General features: G+C 54.7%; 2 protein-coding genes across 45 annotated transcripts in view; one reads left to right on the forward strand and one right to left on the reverse strand.

The window, feature by feature from the left end:
• The window catches only part of EXTL3 (exostosin like glycosyltransferase 3), a 130244-nt gene extending 120361 nt beyond the window's left edge, over positions 1-9883 (forward strand). For all 43 annotated transcript variants that reach the window (XM_086875486.1, XM_086875502.1, XM_086875490.1 and 40 more), the window contains 4 exons: positions 5300-5427; positions 7946-8090; positions 8475-8603; positions 9329-9883. In XM_086875486.1, the coding sequence (XP_086731612.1) occupies positions 5300-5427; positions 7946-8090; positions 8475-8603; positions 9329-9538 (612 nt within the window). In that variant the 3' untranslated portion in view covers positions 9539-9883. The remainder of the gene's footprint in view (positions 1-5299; positions 5428-7945; positions 8091-8474; positions 8604-9328) is intronic.
• A 5554-nt stretch (positions 9884-15437) lies between these two features.
• The window catches only part of INTS9 (integrator complex subunit 9), a 60356-nt gene continuing 57893 nt past the window's right edge, over positions 15438-17900 (reverse strand). For both annotated transcript variants that reach the window (XM_086875528.1, XM_086875527.1), the window contains 2 exons: positions 17753-17890; positions 15438-16845 (listed from right to left, as the gene is read on the reverse strand). In XM_086875528.1, the coding sequence (XP_086731654.1) occupies positions 16669-16845; positions 17753-17890 (315 nt within the window). In that variant the 3' untranslated portion in view covers positions 15438-16668. The remainder of the gene's footprint in view (positions 16846-17752; positions 17891-17900) is intronic.

Here is a 17900-nt window from a genome sequence, read left to right on the forward strand (position 1 = left end):
CAGCTGGGAACGGTGAGAGACCGGTCACGAGAGGAGCACGTCCCTGGATGCAGGAGGATCCAGGCACCTCCCTCAGGATGGCTCTGGATGTGGTAATTAGGAGCTGATTTATTCCCATTTATTGACGTATCAGGATCTGAGTCTGTTAAACCCAGACTAACACCCAAACATCTTTGTCCTGACAAACACCTCAGAGCTGCTTTTTGTGCTTTATCTGCGATTTCGCCTCTGCGTCCCAAGGTTTTTAAACATTCATTATCACAAACACAGCCAAAAGAACATCCATTTTCCTTTTACAAATGCCAGCCTGCTTGGATCTGGCAGGGGCTTTGACACCCTGCTCACACAGTGTCAAAGTGCAGGGCAGCGATTCCTGCGGGATTCGCTGCTCATCGGGAGCTGCCGCAAACGCCCTGGAGTCCCGTGTTGTGCCAGACTCGTTTCCTCGAGCTTTTTTGGGTCTGTGTTGGGAAAAGGAGCCTGGTTTTGGGGAGGAAGGGCATCATCCCTGGGGCTTGGCTCTGGTGGAAATGCCATGCTGGCATCCCATCTCCTCCCTGCCCACGCGGCTCTGGAAACGTGCCGGGAGGAGCCTCGTGTTGTATCGAGTGCGGCCAGATTCTTTCATTGCTCATGAAATGAGGAACTCCTGGCTGAGCCAAAGGCCTGGGTCTGTGCTTTTGGCTTTGGAATGCAGGATGCTGGCCAGCAGGAATTTCTGTCCTCTGAGGGTTTTCTCATGGTGGCAGTTGAGGTTGGCAGGAGGGAAAAAGTTCTGTGTGGGCAGGGCAGGACAGCAGCGCCGCCGGGTGTGAGGCTGCACTTGGAAATCTTCAATCAGCACCACCGTGGTTGTCCTTGGTAGGGGCAGCCAAGCAGATTTGAGGTCTGGGCTGAGAGCCACGGTGATCCTGCCAGCTTTTGTGGAGCAGCTCAGCTTGCTCAGAACAGGTAGTGATAAAACACCGAGAAAAAAGAGTTTAAAATGCGGCCGCGGTCGGACTCGCGGGATTTACTCCAATGTCATCCCACTGGGAATGGGCTGCAGAGATTTTGGGTGTCATCATCTCTGGTGATGACAGCAGCTCCTTTGGCTTCTCCTTGGCACCTGTCCTGGCACAGAGCTCGGCTGCTTGTCCCGGAGCCAACGTGATCGTGGCTCTTCTCTCCTTCCATGAAGTGAGAGCTCAGAGACATCAGGATCAAAATCATCTCTACCAGAGGGAACCCAAGGTTTCCATATGGAGCCTTACCCAGTGCCAGAATTCCTGCTGTAGCCAGGATGTCGAGAGAATCACAGAACCATTCAGTCCTTCAGGCCCATCCAGTCCCACCTGTGCCCCATCCCCACCTTGTCCCCAGCCCAGGGCTCTGAGCGCCACATCCAGACCTTTCCTCAGACACCTCCAGTGATGGGAACTCCAAACCTCCCTGGGCAGCGCCTTCCAATGCCCGACCACCCTTTCCATGGAGAAATTCCTCCTCTCTACCCAGCCCGAGGCCGTGTGCTTTGTCCCCGTCTGACATCCCACATTCGTCGCCTGGCTCAGTGCAAACTCCTTCTGACAGCTTCACTTCCAAAACACGACTCAGCTTCCAGGAGGATGCTGGTTGATGGGACCAGGCAGAGTTGTTGTCTCCCTCGTGCCCATCTCTGGATGCGTTTGCAGAGCTGCAAGTCCCAAACAAAAGTCAAAAATGACCAAAATCTGGTCTCACGCCTCGGCTGCAGAGGGAGCGGGAGTGGAGTCGGCCGTGGTAATAATGGATGTGATTTATTCTCTTCCCTCCTTCCAGGGAGTTGTAAATAATCCCAGAATGTGTGCCTGATGTGCAGAGGGAAGGGACCCTGGTGGATCTCAGTCTGTGGATCTCAAGTGCTGATTCAGGCAACTTTCTTAAAACCTGTCTGGATTTGTCCAAACCAGGAGTTGAAATTAAAAGCGTGTGACAGGGTGGCTTCAGGGACACTTGGAATTCATTGTTCCCTTTTCCTAGAGTTTGCCATCTCCCAAAGTCCTCCAGCAGAGCCCTCCCTGGCCTCTGTTAAGCTTAGATTGGCTGATTTTTAATTGATTTCTTTCCCACGTGTGCACGTGGGAGAGCTGGGGGAGCCTCGGCTTCCTGTGCGCTGCTGCGGAAAGCGAGGAGGGCGGGAGGCGACCTGCTCAGCCAGGAACCAGGGCTGGGATGAAGGTCATCAACTCCCAGATGTGGCACTCCTTGATGGCTGGGGACAGTGGTGGCACCGCTGGGGCCAAGTTCCGAGGCTGGCCGGGTCAGAGGGGTCACCGGTGATCCGGGAGAGGCGTTAACCCTTTCCTGCACGGAGAGCATCCAAGTGCTGCCTGATCTTCAGTGAGTCCCCACCCCACCCTGCTCTCCTCCCCCAGCCCCTTTGGATGGAATTCCTCATCTTTGGCACAGATGGGAACGGATCCTTTTCCTGAGGGCTCATTCACTGTCTCCCCAAATTATCCAGCTCTCCTAAGGGCATCATCCTTCAGGCTTTTCTCCCCTCACAGACCTGACATGAGCAACGAGGCGCCTGCTTTCTTGCAGAGTTTGCTCTTTGCCCAGGAATCAATCCAGTTCACTAAGCTGAGCTGTCAAAACTTCTCCAAGGGCACGGGCATTCCTCATGTTTTCACCATCAAATTGTATGTGACACTTCATTTAAAGCTTAAGCATGAAGCCTCACTAGCACGGAGATTGCTGGAAGGTATTGATTTTGCTGCGGGTTTTTTTGTGTTTATGAATAAAAAGGTATTTTAAAGTATCGGTAAAAGGACATTATTGCTGGGCAGACTCTGGATTTATGCTCTGGTTTAGTTTTTCTCTCAGGTTTTTTAAGATCTGTTTGTCCAATGTGTCTGTGAATAACAAAACACTGGGAGGAAATGGACGTTGTGGGGTTTTGTGCTCCTTGAGTCGAACAGATCCCATGTTCTGGGACTGAATCACCCGGAACTGATTTTCTAAAAGCAGAAGAAGCTTTTGATGTGTTCTGTTGGGTTCTTGGAGGCATTTCAGGTATCTCCAAACTTTGCAAACTGCTCAGGAGGCTCATGGTTTTGAGCTCTGGGCCATTGAGCTGATGGCAAAGCGTTTTAAAGAGAATTAGTCCCAAACAAAAGCCAAAGGATGACCAGAATCAGGCGAGCAGGGCACAGTCTGGGGTGGTTTTGACTCTGGAGGGGTTGGGTTTGGTGCAGGTCCCAGCACTGGTGCTCTGCTTGGTGTTTGGAGCCCTTGCTGTGAGGGGAGGAGGTGTTCTGGTGATGGGCTGGGGTCTCTCTGTTCTCTGCCTGATTTTGTGTCTGAATCTCCTTGGGAAGGAGAACTGCTGCCTCCTCCTTCTGCCAGAGCCTCTCAGCTTTGCTGAGGGAACATCTTTCTTTGGGTTTTGACAGAGCTCCTGCCTCGAGACCATTAGGGAACAAAGTTGTGGCAAAATTGGTCCTTAAAACGATGGAAATGTGGGAGAAGCAGCGCTGGGGGAGAGATTGAGACCTCAGCGTCTGAAAAGGGACAGAGAGGGTTGGTTATGGCACCTCTGGGCACTTCTGGGGGTGAGACCCACCCAGGGCAGGGGGTGGGAGCTGAAGGGACACAATTCCCAAGGAGCAGTGTTGATGTTTGAGAGGAAAGGTGGATTCTCTGACTCTGGCTGTGGAGGTGGAGACAAGAAACTCTCCTGGCAGAGATCTCCCAGTGACAGCTCCACTGCCCTGGAGCACACAGGAGGTCAATGCTGGTGACTCCGAGGATTCCAGAATGGTTTGGCTGGGAAGGAACCTTAAATCTCATCCAATCCCACCCCCTGCTATGGGCAGGGACACCTTCCACTATCCCAGGCTGCTCCAAGCCCTGTCCAGCCTGGCCTTGGACTCTCCAGGGATCCAGGGGCAGCCACAGCTTCTCTGGGCACCCTGTGCCAGGGCCTGCCCACCCTCACAGGGAACAATTCCTTCCCAATATCCCATCCATCCCTGCCCTCTGGCAGTGGGAAGCCATTCCCTGTGTCCTGTCCCTCCATCCCTTGTCCCCAGTCCCTCTCCAGCTCTCCTGGAGCCCCTTTAGGCCCTGCAAGGGGCTCTGAGCTCTCCCTGGATCCTTTTTTTCTCCAGGCTGGACTCACTCCAGCAGATCCACGTCCTTCCTGTGCTGAGGACCCCCGAGCTGACCACGGAGTGTGGAGTTGTCTCCTCCTGCTTCCCTCCTCACCCCATTCCCACCCTGATTCCTGCAAGCTCTTTTCCAGCAGTTCCCAGGCAGAGAAGAAACCCTGGGAGCATCTGCTGGCTCTGGATAACCCTTCAGCCAAGCCAAGCACTGAGCATAGCTTTGTGATGCTGCTCCACCTCGGGAAGGAGCAGGATCAGAAATTCCTGTGCTGACATTGTCCCTGATTTTTCCATGTCCTGATGAAACCACAGAGCTCCCGGGGTGGGAATGCTGCTTTTCCATTGCCCAGAGCTGCCTGGTTTGCTCACCTGCAGTAGATTGTTGGTGCTTTTAATGGCTCTTTAATGAAATATTCCATGTGTTCCTGCCCAATATTCCACCCCCCTGGAGGTTTCAGCAGATGAAAGCTCCAAGACCGGCTTTCCTTGGGAATTGAATCATCCCAGCTGTCACGCAGATCCCGATACAAATATTTCCACTGTTAATGGTTTCAGCATGGGCTTTTTTGTGGGATCAAATGTAATCTTATTTAATGGAGTTCTGTGATGCTTTGGTATTTTCACCAGGCTGGGCTTAATTTTATAATGGAAATTGTTCAGAGCAGAGGCAGGGAAACGACTGGAGGGATAGAATGGGGTGGGAAATGTGGGATGGACGGGGTGACTTCAGATCAGCCACGGGAGGCTGGAAGTGTAAGAGCAGGGGAAAGGATCCAGGGTGGATGGGGCTGTCAGGGATGGTGTGAAACTGTGCAGGGGAGGTTTAGGCTGGATATCAGGAAAAGGTTCTTCCCTGGAGGGTGTCAGGCACTGAAACAGCTCCCCAGGGAATGGTGACGTTCCCAAGGCTGCCAGAGCTCCAGGAGCGTTTGGACAGCGCTTTCAGGGATGCCCAGGGTGGGGTTGTTGGGGTGTCCTGGGCAGAGCCACAGGCTGGACTGGATGATCCTGGTGTGTTCCTTCCAACTCCATGATTCCACACCATGGTTCTTGGAAGAGGGAGAAATCCAGTAGGATTTTCCAGTAGGATTTTCCAGGTGTATGGCTGGGGGTGAGGGGAATTGTCACCACCCTGGGCCCCGCAGCCCCTAAACGTCACTCCCGCCCCGCAGGTCGTGCGCACGGAGAAGAACAGCCTGAACAACCGGTTCCTGCCCTGGGACGAGATCGAGACCGAGGCCATCCTGTCCATCGACGACGACGCCCACCTGCGCCACGACGAGATCATGTTTGGCTTCCGGTGAGAGCCCTCGCACAAAGCGCTCCTCCCCGCAGCCAGGATCTGCCCAGGGACACGACTGGGGCTGGCACATCCCTTCCCACGGCTCCCCAGCTCCGTTTCTTGGGGAAACACGCGTTAATGGCGTGGGGAACCTGATCCCAGCTTGTCCAGGAAACCCCATTTCCCACACTTCTTAACCCAACTCTTCAGCTTTTGCCGTGCTGATCGTGGTCCTGAATGGATTTAACGCCTGTGGCTTCCGAGGGTGGAAATCCAAGAGGATTTGTTTCATGTGCTCCATCCGTGAGCCAGAGGCAGGGCTGGTGGTGGCTGCCACCCTCTGCTCCGTGTGGCACTGGGGAGTGACAGTTCCCTTTCTCCTGCAGAGCAGCCCAAGGCAGGCTGCTCTCACTCCCAGCCCCCAGCTTTCCCTTGACTTTTTCCCTGGAAAAAGCTTCCTGATGACGGGAATGAGGGGGCTCCTGCCGGGGGAGGTTTGTGCCAGCTGCTCCTGCAGCTCCTGCAGCCAAACCTCACTCCCTGCCAGGAGCTGCTGGGGACTGAGGGTGGCTCAGGGAGCAGGGACTGCGATTCCCGGTCGGAGAACACCCGGCAGCTGCCCGGGGGAGTGAGACAGGGACCAAAACCTGCTTGGGAGGAGGATTAAAAGGCACAGAATACGTGGAAACCCACCAGGCTCCCCCAGAGAGATGAGAAACAAGGCGTGAGAGGGATTAAAGTGCAGGAGGAGGCGTCAGGATTCCTGGCTTCCCTTCCCTGCCCCATTCCAGGCTCTTTATCCAAACTGGGCTGTCGTCTCCCCTTTTTTGGTCTCTGTTTTCCTTTGCCTGGCTGAGGTTTTGCTGATTAGCCCTGGAGAGCATCAAATGAAGGTTGTAAGTGCCCTGTGTCATTCTCACTCATGTCCCTGCTTACAGACACCCTGTTCCCACAAAGGCTCCCTGTGTTAACACATTCCCAGGAACTGCCGGAGTCTCGGCACTGCAGTGAACCTCTGCCCACAGCAGCTGTGCTTTGTCAAAACTTTGCTCCAGGCTTTGATTCTTGGGGCCAAAAGCATGGTTTTTCCCTGTTTGCCACTCAGGAGGGAGCTGGAAGCAGCTCTCTGAGCGCCCCCAGAAGGATTCTCCAGAGAAATCCTGATTTTTGTGAGCTGGGAAGGAAAAAGCATCCCGTTCGTAGGAAAGCGAAGATGTGGGAGAAGAGGAAGGGAATAAGTGTTTGGACTTCCAGCTTTTCTAAACAATTACCCTGGATTGACAGGAACTGCAGCAAACGAGTGCTGGGGGGAGGATAGAGCCAGGGAAGCTGCTGGTGGTGGTGATTCCTCAGGATTATCTTGGAGTTTAATTAATTGGAGTGGAGGACTGAACAACAAACACTCCTGTGCTCCATAAGTGTAGGGAAAGCTCAGGGAATCTCGGTCTCCTCTGCTGCTCTCCCCCTGTAGCTCTCCCAGAACAGGGCTAGTGGGAGAAACTCACACCCAAATGAGGGAAAAACCCAAATACGGCACTTTCTGCCCAGTTTTGTGCCTGGGAAGAAGGGAAAACCCTTCTGTGTGCACTGGGAGTTCTCTCCTGCAGCCTGGAGTCACAGCTTGGGCACGGAGCAGCAGGAGGGGGCTGGATGATCCAAGGAATCCAGCACCCCTGCCTCTGGAAGCTGGATTTGTTTCCAGGCTTAGGCATCAGGCACTGACTTTTTCCTTAATTATTCCTGCCAGTGTTGCAGCTCCCCAGGGGGATTTCTCTGGAGGAGCGTGAGCTGCAGATGAGAGCAGAACATGAAGCAATCCACAAAGCTCAGGATTTCATTCCCGAGGCTGGACCATGAGTGTGTGGTGGGGTGAGGGAGGCACTCAGGGCCCTGGAGGCTTTTCCTGTATGGCCAGAGCCCGGGAAGCTGCAGTTTGGGATGAGGAGCTGGCACTTTGGCAATCCAGGTCTTCCCTTGGGGCCTTCAGCATCTCAGCAGTTTTTTACAGGATTATGGAATTGTGGGATTTCCAGAGTCCTGGAACAGTTTGGGTTGGAAGGGAGCTCAAAGCTCATCCAGTCCCACCCCTGCCACGGGCAGGGACACCTTCCACTGTCCCAGGGTGCTCCAAGCCCTGTCCAACCTGGTCTTGAAGCTTTCCCTAAGGGAGGTTGATGTTGTCTTGGCTTCACTGAGCTGCTGGCAGATGGAAAATCCCAAGGATTTGGGGAAGAGGCCAGCAGGTGTTGGGCTCCTCCCAGGCTGAGCCTGGGCTGCTCTGGCCTTAGTTTTCTTTCAACCTCCAGAACAGCCCTCATGAGCTACAAAATCCCTGATTTATGGATTAGGAGCCCTTTCCCTGTGCATAAGCAGCTCGGCTGTGTTCTAGGTCGGGAGCACATTTTAACACAGTTTTCCTTTTTGCCCTTTAGGCATTCCTTGGATAAGCAGTTGCCAAACCCCTTTGTGTTCTCCATCCCTTGCAGCCCCTCTGGGCTCCCAGGGGTGTGTCTCACGGGCAGTTCTGTGTTTGCAGGGTGTGGAGAGAGGCCAGGGATCGCATCGTGGGTTTCCCGGGGCGCTACCATGCCTGGGACATCCCCCACCAGTCCTGGCTCTACAACTCCAACTACTCCTGCGAGCTCTCCATGGTGCTCACTGGTGCTGCCTTCTTCCACAAGGTGAGAGCTCCCCGGGGCTGCCCCTTCCTCCCCACAGCCTCCTGAGGCTGCAGCTCTGGGGAGTTGTGGTTTTTTAAGGACAAATGTGGGAGCTCTCTGTTCTTTTCCCCTGACTTCCTCCAAACTGAAACACAGCCAGAACCTGAGAGCATTGGGAAGGGTATCCAGTGGCTGTTCCTGCTGGGCTGGCAGGAGGGGGCTGGAACCCCCATTCCTCCATTTCTGAGGTTCCAGGAGAGGAGGGTGGTGCCCGTGGCAGATTTGCTGCCGCTGTGGCTACAGAGGATCTCGGTGTGGGATTAACTCCGTTACGGGAACGTCTCCGCCGGGATCCCTGATCCAGCTGTGGGTCAGGTCCCGACCGGCCGCGTGTTCCCGTTGCAGTACTACGCCTACCTGTACTCCTACGTGATGCCCCAGGCCATCCGGGACATGGTGGACGAGTACATCAACTGCGAGGACATCGCCATGAACTTCCTGGTGTCCCACCTGACCAGGAAACCTCCCATCAAGGTAAAGCACCGGCACTTGTCTCGGGGTTGGCTTTGCTGGAGAAGCTGTGGTTGGGAAGTGAGTGGCGTCTGCTCCAGGGAATCCAGCTCCAGTGGGAAAGCTCAGCCTTTGGAATCAGCCAAATCCCTTCCACAGAGCAGGTGAATTGAGGTTTGACATTACAGGACTAAATCAGATGGAATTCTGGTGAAAGGTTCCCTGTCCACAGCAGAGATGATCTCTGCTCTGGAGCCAGGCTGGGAGAGCTGGGGGTGCTCACCTGGGGAAGAGAAGGATCCAGGGAGAGCTCAGAGCCCCTTCCAGGGCCTAAAGGGGCTCCAGGAGAGCTGGAGAGGGACTGGGGACAAGGGATGGAGGGACAGGACACAGGGAATGGCTTCCCACTGCCAGAGGGCAGGGATGGATGGGATCTGGGGAAGGAATTGTTCCCTGTGAGGGTGGGCAGGCCCTGGCACAGAGTGCCCAGAGAAGCTGGACTGGAAGTGTCCAGTGTCCAAGGCCAGGCTTGGGGCAGGGGCTTGGATCAGCCTGGGATAGTGGGAGATGTCCCTGCCCATGGCAGGGGGTGGCACTGGATGAGCTTTGAGCTCCCTTCCAACCCAGTCCATCCCAAGACTCCATCCCGAGATTCCATCCCGAGACTCCATCCATTCCCGAGCCCCTGGCAGTGCCCCAGGCTGGGTGCTGTGGGCAGCGTGGCACTGACACCTGTGTCCATCCTGCAGGTGACCTCCCGCTGGACGTTCCGCTGCCCCGGCTGCCCCCAGGCGCTGTCCCATGACGATTCCCACTTCCACGAGCGGCACAAGTGCATCAACTTCTTCGTGAAGGTGTACGGGTACATGCCCCTGCTCTACACCCAGTTCCGCGTCGACTCGGTTCTCTTCAAGACCCGCCTGCCCCACGACAAGACCAAATGCTTCAAGTTCATCTAGAGCTGGGAGCAGCTGGACATTGCCAGCTCCCAGCTGTGGCCGCAGGCGGGGGAGGCCGGCACGGGGCTGCTTTGTTGGGGCTGTGAGAGCAAAAGGCCGTTTGCTCTGGACTCCGGCCTCGCTCCCGCCGGCAAACGGGACGGCCTGGATTGGGACGGGCACTTCCCCGCGCTCCCAGAGCGGCTCACCCCGACAGGGAATGGGATCCTGTGGCTCCTGGAAGGACGCTCCCACGGATCGTACACTGAGGAATGGCTCGCTGGCTCTGCCCCTTCGCTAGCCAAGGGCAGCCGTTCTTTTTAATTATAATTATTGTTATTTAAAATGAAAGTGTTTTAGATTTGCCGCGTGAGGCGCTTTTTTGTTTTCTTTTCTTTTCCCTCCCCTCTCCCCACCTCATTTCCCCCTCTGGACCCTTCAGCCCGTCCGAAGGGACCGTAGCAAGGCCAGCTCAGAGGTGTTTGGGTGCAGCATCAGGGCAGCTCCTGTCACCGCTGCTGTCCCCATCCTTCCTCCCATGGCACAGCCCTTCCCACCCACCAGATCCTCCTGGCTTCTCTTGCCCTGTGGCTCCTGCTGAGGCCTGTCAGGTGTCAGAGTGCTCTGCTCCCCACCCTGAGCCCTGGAGAGGGGTGAGGTTGGCCTGGATGGACGTTCCCAGCTCCAGCTCTGGCCCCGTTCCTGCCGCAGCCCGGGGGGTTCAGTCGCTGCTGTCTCGGTGTCTTTTCCCACCTTGTCCTGCTGATCCTCTAAAGACAGGGAGCGTGTTTGGGGCTTAGGGAAGATCCACCTGCAGCACAGCCAGGCCTGGAAGTGCTCCAGGCTCCTGCAGGCTCTGCACCCAGCCTGGGTGAGCCAGAGCTGCAATTCCTGCTCTGCCTCATCCCCATCCCAGAGTGCGCCGTGCCCACCTCGGCTTTGCCGTGGGGCTCAGCGCGGCTGCCTTAACCCCCGCCTGGCTTCGGGCTGTGGCCCAGGCTTAATCCCAACAGGAGCTTCCCAGCGTGTAATGCCGCTGGGATCACGTTCACAGCGTGGGTTTGGAGCTGGTTCCTCTCCCCCAGAGCAAAATGCTGTCACAGTTGTGACCACCCGAGCTCAGCTTGGCCCTCGTGTGGTTCTCCCTCAGCACATCCCAGGTGTTTGTGAGCAGCCTGGGGAAGCTCTTGCTGGGCAGGTGGGAAGGTGTCCCTGGTTTTCCTGGATGTCACCCCTGGTGTGTGAGAGCAGGGATGGTCCAGCAGCAGCTCCTGGGCTCGTTCCCAAGGTCAGCCCTGTCCTTGTTCCTCCTGCACCACCTCTTGGGGCCTCTCCAAACTCCGCTATAGGTTTTCCTATCAGCACTGACACTTCCTCCCTGGGGAGGGAAGGAGCAGCCTGTTCCCAGCAGAGCCCATGGCTCGTGCCTTCACCAGCACCACTGACCACAGCAAAACAGGAATATTTCCCTGTGTTTCTTTTGCCCTTTCCATTCCCTTCTTGTTCTAACATCAGATGCTCAAAACGCAGCACGTGAAGTCTCACAGTCTCCTTAAAAATGCCATGGGAGGATTCTCTGTGCTGCCCAGAGTGGAAATGTGGCACTTGTCAGGAGCTGTCAGCTCCAGCATTCCCGAGGGGCCTGAGCTCTTCTGCCACGGCTTTAATTCCAGCCTCATTAGTGGGGGTTCGTTAGCAGCGATGCCGTGGCTCAGGCACAGCCCGGGGTCAGCTCTGCCCTGCCGGAGCACGGGGTGATGTGGGCGAGGACTGCACTTTATCCAAACCCAGGCACTGCTGCAGCCTTCAGGCTTTCCCAAATGCCAGGGAGATGTTACTGCAGCGAGAGCCGGGGAACACGGAGGGGATGGGAAGTGTTGGCATTGCCCAGAGCGTCGTGGGGCTCGGGATGCTCAGTGTGTCGGAGCCCCAGGCTGGGAATTCTGCTTCCCCTTGCTCTGTTTCCATTCGAGGCCAGTTGAGATCAGGGATCAGCAGAGCAAATCCAACTGTTCCCAGGCTCTTTGGCCTTTTTCCCAAGCTGTTTTTTTTCTCTTGGGATGATCCCCCTGCCCCTTGTGCTGGAGCAGGAGCAGGATGTGCGATGGGATCTCTCTGCGTGTGGTGGGATGAATTCCTCCTTGCTGAGCGCCCCTAAAGGGGAAGGATTTGGGAGTGAAGGGATAAAGAGGCTGCTGCTGGGAGATACCAGGGCAGCAGCAGCGTTGGGAGGGATGGAATTCTGTGAGGAAATGAAATGTTCCGGCAGGAACATCTTCCCCACCCACAGGGCTGGTGCTGCCCCTCCCGACCCTTCTGCTGCGGCTTTTCCCAAATTATCCCAAACACCACCGAGCCCCCTGGAGAACAGGACCGGCATTCACAGCCCAGCTTTCTGCTCCTGAGACCTGCCAGGACCTGCCAGGAGAAGAGGGGCTTTTCCAGAGCGCGTTCCCACCCGTGCCACCATCCCAAACACCTTCCTTGCCACACCCAGCGTTCTCCCGGGGTTTTCAGGGCATCCCAGGGTCACTCCGAAGCTCAGGTTTGGTTGTACGATCCCATCCCAGCTCCTGGGGCTCTTGGCAGCTGCACCTTTTCCCCAGTTCAGGAGTTTCTGCTGCTTCCCCCGGGCACGGAGCGAGGCCTTTCCCGCTGTAAATAGCAACGACCGAGGTGACAGGGCCCCAGCCCCGGCTGTGTCACACGGCCCCTGCCCTCCCCTTGTGCCCACCGTGCCCTGAGCACCGACAGGAGCTGAGACACAAGGAACACTCCTTCGACACGAGCACAATGTTGAGGTTTTTTGTAAAAGGTTCCAATAAATGGAGAGTTTAACTTGGGAGAGTCTCGGTGCCTCTTTGCTGGGGGTGGGGACGGGGCTGATGCTGCTCCTGGCCCTGGGACACCCCAAAAACCAGGGAACTTCTGGGCTTCTGTTCCCATGGAGCAGGTGAGCTGGTCTGGAATGCTGGGGACTCCTCATGGATGGCAGTGCCTGGGGTTCATCGTGTCCCTGCTGAGCTCATGGCTGGGCCAGGACAGCCCCTGGGAGGGGTTGGACCCTGAGTGGCTTCCAGGGCCACCCCATCCCCGTCCTGGGGCTGCTCTGTGTGGTTTCTGTGGGTGTGGGGGTGTTTGTAGGCAATGAAAGCAGCAGCTGAGCCAGCTGGGACTGCAGCTCCATCCCTGCCCAGGAATCCAGAGCCGAGGGCTTTCAGGGGACACTTCCCATGGCATTGATGGCTCAGGATGCTCCTGGTCCCTCTCCTATGCAGGAGGTGGAAAAACCAAATGGATCCACGAGGTTTGTAAGCAGATTCCCAGCTACAAACATGCAGGGAGGAGCAGAGGGGAGGAATGGAGCCAGCTGGGCCACGAGCCATGGGATCCCCTCCATGCTGGGCTGGGAATCCCTCAGGATTTCCTGCATGTGGCTGCATTTCCTCTCTCCCTTCCTATTGCCTTTTGTTTTTTGCCCTCCCTCCTGAGCAGCTGCTTCCTCCGTGGTCTCTTTTCACTTCTGCTGTCACTTTTCACCTCTGTGTCTCTTGCCCTTGCTGCTCCTCCCACTGGGAATTGTGTCCTGCATTTTCCCTTCTGCCTTGGAGTAAGGCTTGGTTTGTGCTGGGGTTTGTTTCCAGGAGAGGCTCCAGGAAAACCCCAAAGGATTTTAATCCTGGAGGGAAGAGGTGGATGCTCAGCCTCCCAAATACCCGTGATCTGTCCCCAAAATACTGCAGGGAGGCAGGGCCATCACTGGCAGGGAAGGGCACAGAGGATCCCGGCCTGGCAGCAGCAGTGGGATGTTGGTTTGGGATCTGGCTCCCAAACGAGCCCAGCAGCACCTTGGGCACAGACTCAGCTGGAGCCGATCTTCTCCTGTGCCTTTTCCCGAGATAAAAATCTCCTGATCAATAATTTTTCCTGCTGTAACTGCTGTGTTTGGTGAGAGAAGCCACAGCCCCAGTTCCATTTCCCCGTTTTCCTCTGAGAGTTTCTAGCCTGGGATGAGGAACCGGAGGTGATAAATCCTGTTAATCATTCATTCACTCCCTGCTCCCAGGAGGAGAGCAGGGTGAAGTGCTTTACACTCCACTCCTCTGCACTACAAAGTGCCCTCGATTCTCCCTTTTGGATGATGCACTCCTTGCTAAAACACAATTCTGCTGGAATTGTTCTTGTTCTGGCCAGCAGTGCCATGAAAGCCACCAGCTCCTGCTGAGCCCAGGACAGGACCTGCTGCCACCCCTTCCCGGGTGATCTGTCCCAGGTGATGGGTCCTGGGAGGACTTGCCCTGCTTCATGGTCTTCTAGGGAAGAGTTCACAGCCCATGGATCCTTGAGGGAAAAGTTCACAGTCCATGGATCCTTGAGGGATGGGGTCACAGTCCATGGATCCTTGAGGGATGAGGGTCACAGTCGATGGATCCTCAAGGGACTGGGGTCACAGTCCATGGATCCTTGAGGAATGGAGTCACAATTCATGGATCCTCAAGGCATGAGTTCACAGTTCATGGATCCTTGAAGGGTGGGGTCATAGTTCATGGATCTTTGATGGATGAGGGTCACAGTCCCTGGATCCTTGAGGGATGGGGTCACAGTCCATGGCTCCCAGGTGACAGCTCACCTGTGACAGGTGAATGGGACCTGTCAGATCCCACCTTTCTCACCACAAGCCTGCCCAGGCTCTGATGTGCAGCCAATCCCAAATCTCCCACTCCTGCCAAAGGCTGAGCTGCTGTGGGGCAGCTGTGGGGCACAGACCCAGCTCTTTGCTCCGGTTTCCCTCTGCTCCTCACGTCCAGGTGCTCATGGAGGTGACAGAGCCCAGTGACAGTGACTGAGCCCGGGCAGGGACCGGGCGTTAACTCCCCTGCTCCAGCTGTTTTCACTGGGTCTCACGTTAAAGGAGAGAAAACACAATAAACTCATCTCCACCAGCTGCTCCATAAAAGCCATCCCAGAGCAGAAACCTGATTTTAACCTTTCCTCCCCTTTATTCCTGTGGGAGCACAGGGTTGGGAAGTCACTGGGAATTAATCACTTGCCACACACCCCACTAACTGTGTTTAATGAGGGAAGCAGTGGAGAGAGGCTGGAGCAGCTCAGGAAGGGATGGATGTGGGATCCAGGGAATGGGGATGGCCACGGCACAAACAGCCACAGGGGGGCCAAGGGAATTTATTTTCCATTCTGGAAGAAGAGTGAATCCAGGAACTTTGCTGCTCTTTGGCCATGAAATTGGGAACTTCTGGATAAAGCCTGGATTGCATCCATGGTATTCCTCCCCTGGCAGCTCCCTGGGCTGCCATGGTGCCCTCTGCAGGACTGGGCCAGCCCCAAGAAATGCTGTTTGTTTTTCTCTCTGTGCAGAAGGAACAAACACTTTTTTTTCCCAGTTTAATTAGGGTTTCCCATTAAAGAATTCCCCTCCCAGCACATTTGCTTTCAGGCACAACCTGAATACAACAAAACAACCTACTCTCAGCTGCTGGACTGATGGAACAATGAGAAATTTTCCTGCTCAAAATGACAGGAAGAAAAACATAAAACTTTCAATTTTTAAATTGAAAAGCCTTGGGAATGTGAAAAGGAAGGCACTGGAGCAGTGGGATCTGTGCTGGAGGTGAGGTAACCAGCAGAAAGATGAGTTTATCCCACGGCCTCTCTGGGTTAGGAGTAATCCCTGTGGAGTTTATTAAAGTGAAATTATCCCAGTTCATTTACTCTGTTTTTAAGTGATGCTAAAGCAGCAAACCCCGATGAGGATTTAATTCCACCGCCCCAAGTTTCTCATGTTGGTGACACCACTCCTCACACACCTGTGCACACACAGAATAAAGGTGTGGGTGCTGGCATCTGCACACCCAACCCAGCAGAAACCCTTCATGGGAATGATGAAATGGGATGTGGACACTGCAGTGGCAAAGAGATTTTATTACAGAGCTGCTTCCACTCCCTCCATCTTCCCAAAGGGATGAACTGGAGGAGCAGCTTTATTTCCCAAAGGCATCAGGACAAGGATGTGGAATGGGCATGGAGAGGCTTTTATAAACCATGGGATGTGCTCCCTCCCGGGCAGACTCACTCTGCTTTTTATTTTTTAACACCAAATAAATACAAAACAATCCAATAGGAAATGAACAGCAGTAAATCTGAGAAATGGGAAGCCTTTAAAAGCAATACTGTTGACTGAGGTGGGGCCCCAAATACGTGATTTGGGGAGGGAAAAGCCTCCCCAGGTCTGCAGTACAGATGGGTTTGGATAAATGACTCAGAATTCCATCCAGGATTTGGGATGGGGGCGCTGCAAGGACAAGATTTTGGAAGGTAGAAACAAGAGGCACTTAAATCTCGAAAGGATTTTTATGAGAATTAGGAATTTTCCTGCTTTATGGACTTCCCTAAATGTCTTCCTGAGGTGTTTCCTCTGCTGCTGATGGAGGAACCCAGGAGGAACCAGTGAAGGGCCTGGAGCTCCAGGGACAGATCTGGCTGTAACAGGTGAGGCTGCAGCATCAAATAAACACTTGAATTCCTACAGGATGAAGCTTTTCCAAAGTGCCTCTGCTTGTGCAGGGAATGGCCAGGCTCTTCCCACTATTCTCCATGTCCACCAGACCCCCTTTTTCCATTTCTATTTGTACACTCTTTGCCTCATCAGCTCTCCCCTCCTCCTGCCAGTGAAGGACATGTGAACAACACACAGAAAGGAGAGGCAGGGAGAAGGATCTGGGGCCTGGGAAGAAGCAGTGGGAGGAAAAAGGCCATTGTTTCAATATTCCTACACAGTTCTGTCAGGTGAGGGACTGGGCCAGACACTTCTGAGGGACACAGAGAAGCAGCAGTTCACCCTGATGTTGTAAATAAACACTCCAGTTACTTACTCTGCAGTTCCTATCTCCTGTAAGATTCCCAGCTCCCACTTTTACACAACAGGAATCTCCTCCAAAGTACTCCACAACAGGTTAAAAATAAGATTTAAAAAATAGATATTAAAAATACTCCCTTGCTTCTCCATGAAGGGGAATGTGGTTTCTGGTCTCTCAGAATCACAGGATTCTCTCTCTCTCTCTCTCTCTCCTTGGACAGATCCAAGTTCTGCTCCTCCAGGCTCTCTCCTTGCAGGGCCTCCTGATGTCCATGAGCTAAAATTTCTGCAGGAATTTGAGCACCAGGTCCCGCAGCTTCACCCTCAGGGGCTCGTCATTGTCACAGATGATGTGGGTGGAGTCCTCCTCCAGCTGGATCAGGGTCTCTGCCTCCTGCAGCAGCACAATGTGGCCCTTGGCCGTGTCCTCCACCTTCACGTCGCTGAAGCCGTGCTGGATTTGGGGTGGGAGAGCGAGAGAGGGAAATAAATGAGCACATTTCAGGAAAACTGGGAGAGAGGAGACAGCAGGGCACAGGGGAGAGGGGAAATTGCATGGAATCAAAGATCGGTTTGGGTGGGAAGAGAACCTTAAATCTCATCCAGTGCCACCCCCTGCCATGGGCAGGGACACTTTCCACTGTCCCAGTGTCTCCAGGCTGCTCCAAGACCCATCCAGCCCGGCCTTGGACACTTCCAGGGATCCAGGGGCAGCCACAGCTTCTCTGGGCACCCTGTGCCAGGGCCTGCCCACCCTCACAGGGAACAATTCCTTCCCAATATCCCACCCATCCCTGCCCTCTGGCAGTGGGAAGCCATTCCCTGTGTCCTGTCCCTCCATCCCTTGTCCCCAGTCCCTCTCCAGCTCTCCTGGAGCCCCTTTAGGCACGGGAAGTCTGCAGTCCTGCCCTTTTCCCTGCTAATTATCTCCAATTATCCCCTGCAGGTATAAGGTACAAGACTCCAGAGAGCAGCAACCGAATTTGTGCAGCTTTCTCAGGAGGCTCCTCCACCAGTGGAGACATTTCCAGGATCTATTCTTCACTTGTTCACCTTCTTACAAATCTTGTAGAAATTTAAATGCTTTTGAGACTCCCTCAGCTGCTGAATCCAAAAGTTCTGTGAGGCAAATCATACACCCAAAAGCTCTGCTTCCATGGGAAAGAGGAGGAGATCACTGACATGAACCCTGCATAGCAGGAACAGCTCCACAGGGAACAATTCCCTCTATTCTGAAGTGCAGAGACACCCCGGAGCACTTTGGGAACTCACTGGCCTTTCTCCATTTCAAGCCACAATAAAATTACTTTCCCTCTCTCTGAGATGAGCAGAAATCCCACCTGCCACCAAAGACTCCTTACCTTCTCCAGAGTCTGCACAAACTGGTCCACAGGGATGGAGCCACTCAGCAGCGGCTTCAAAGATTTGCACTCGGGCACATCATCACTCACCCGCTTCCTCTTCTTGCTGGCAGGAGGCTGGGGAGGTTTTGGGGGGAGCTGATGGATG

Source organism: Cyanistes caeruleus, chromosome 2, assembly GCF_971803275.1.
Source record: "Cyanistes caeruleus chromosome 2, bCyaCae1.hap1.1, whole genome shotgun sequence".
Taxonomy (NCBI): Eukaryota; Metazoa; Chordata; class Aves; order Passeriformes; family Paridae; genus Cyanistes; species Cyanistes caeruleus.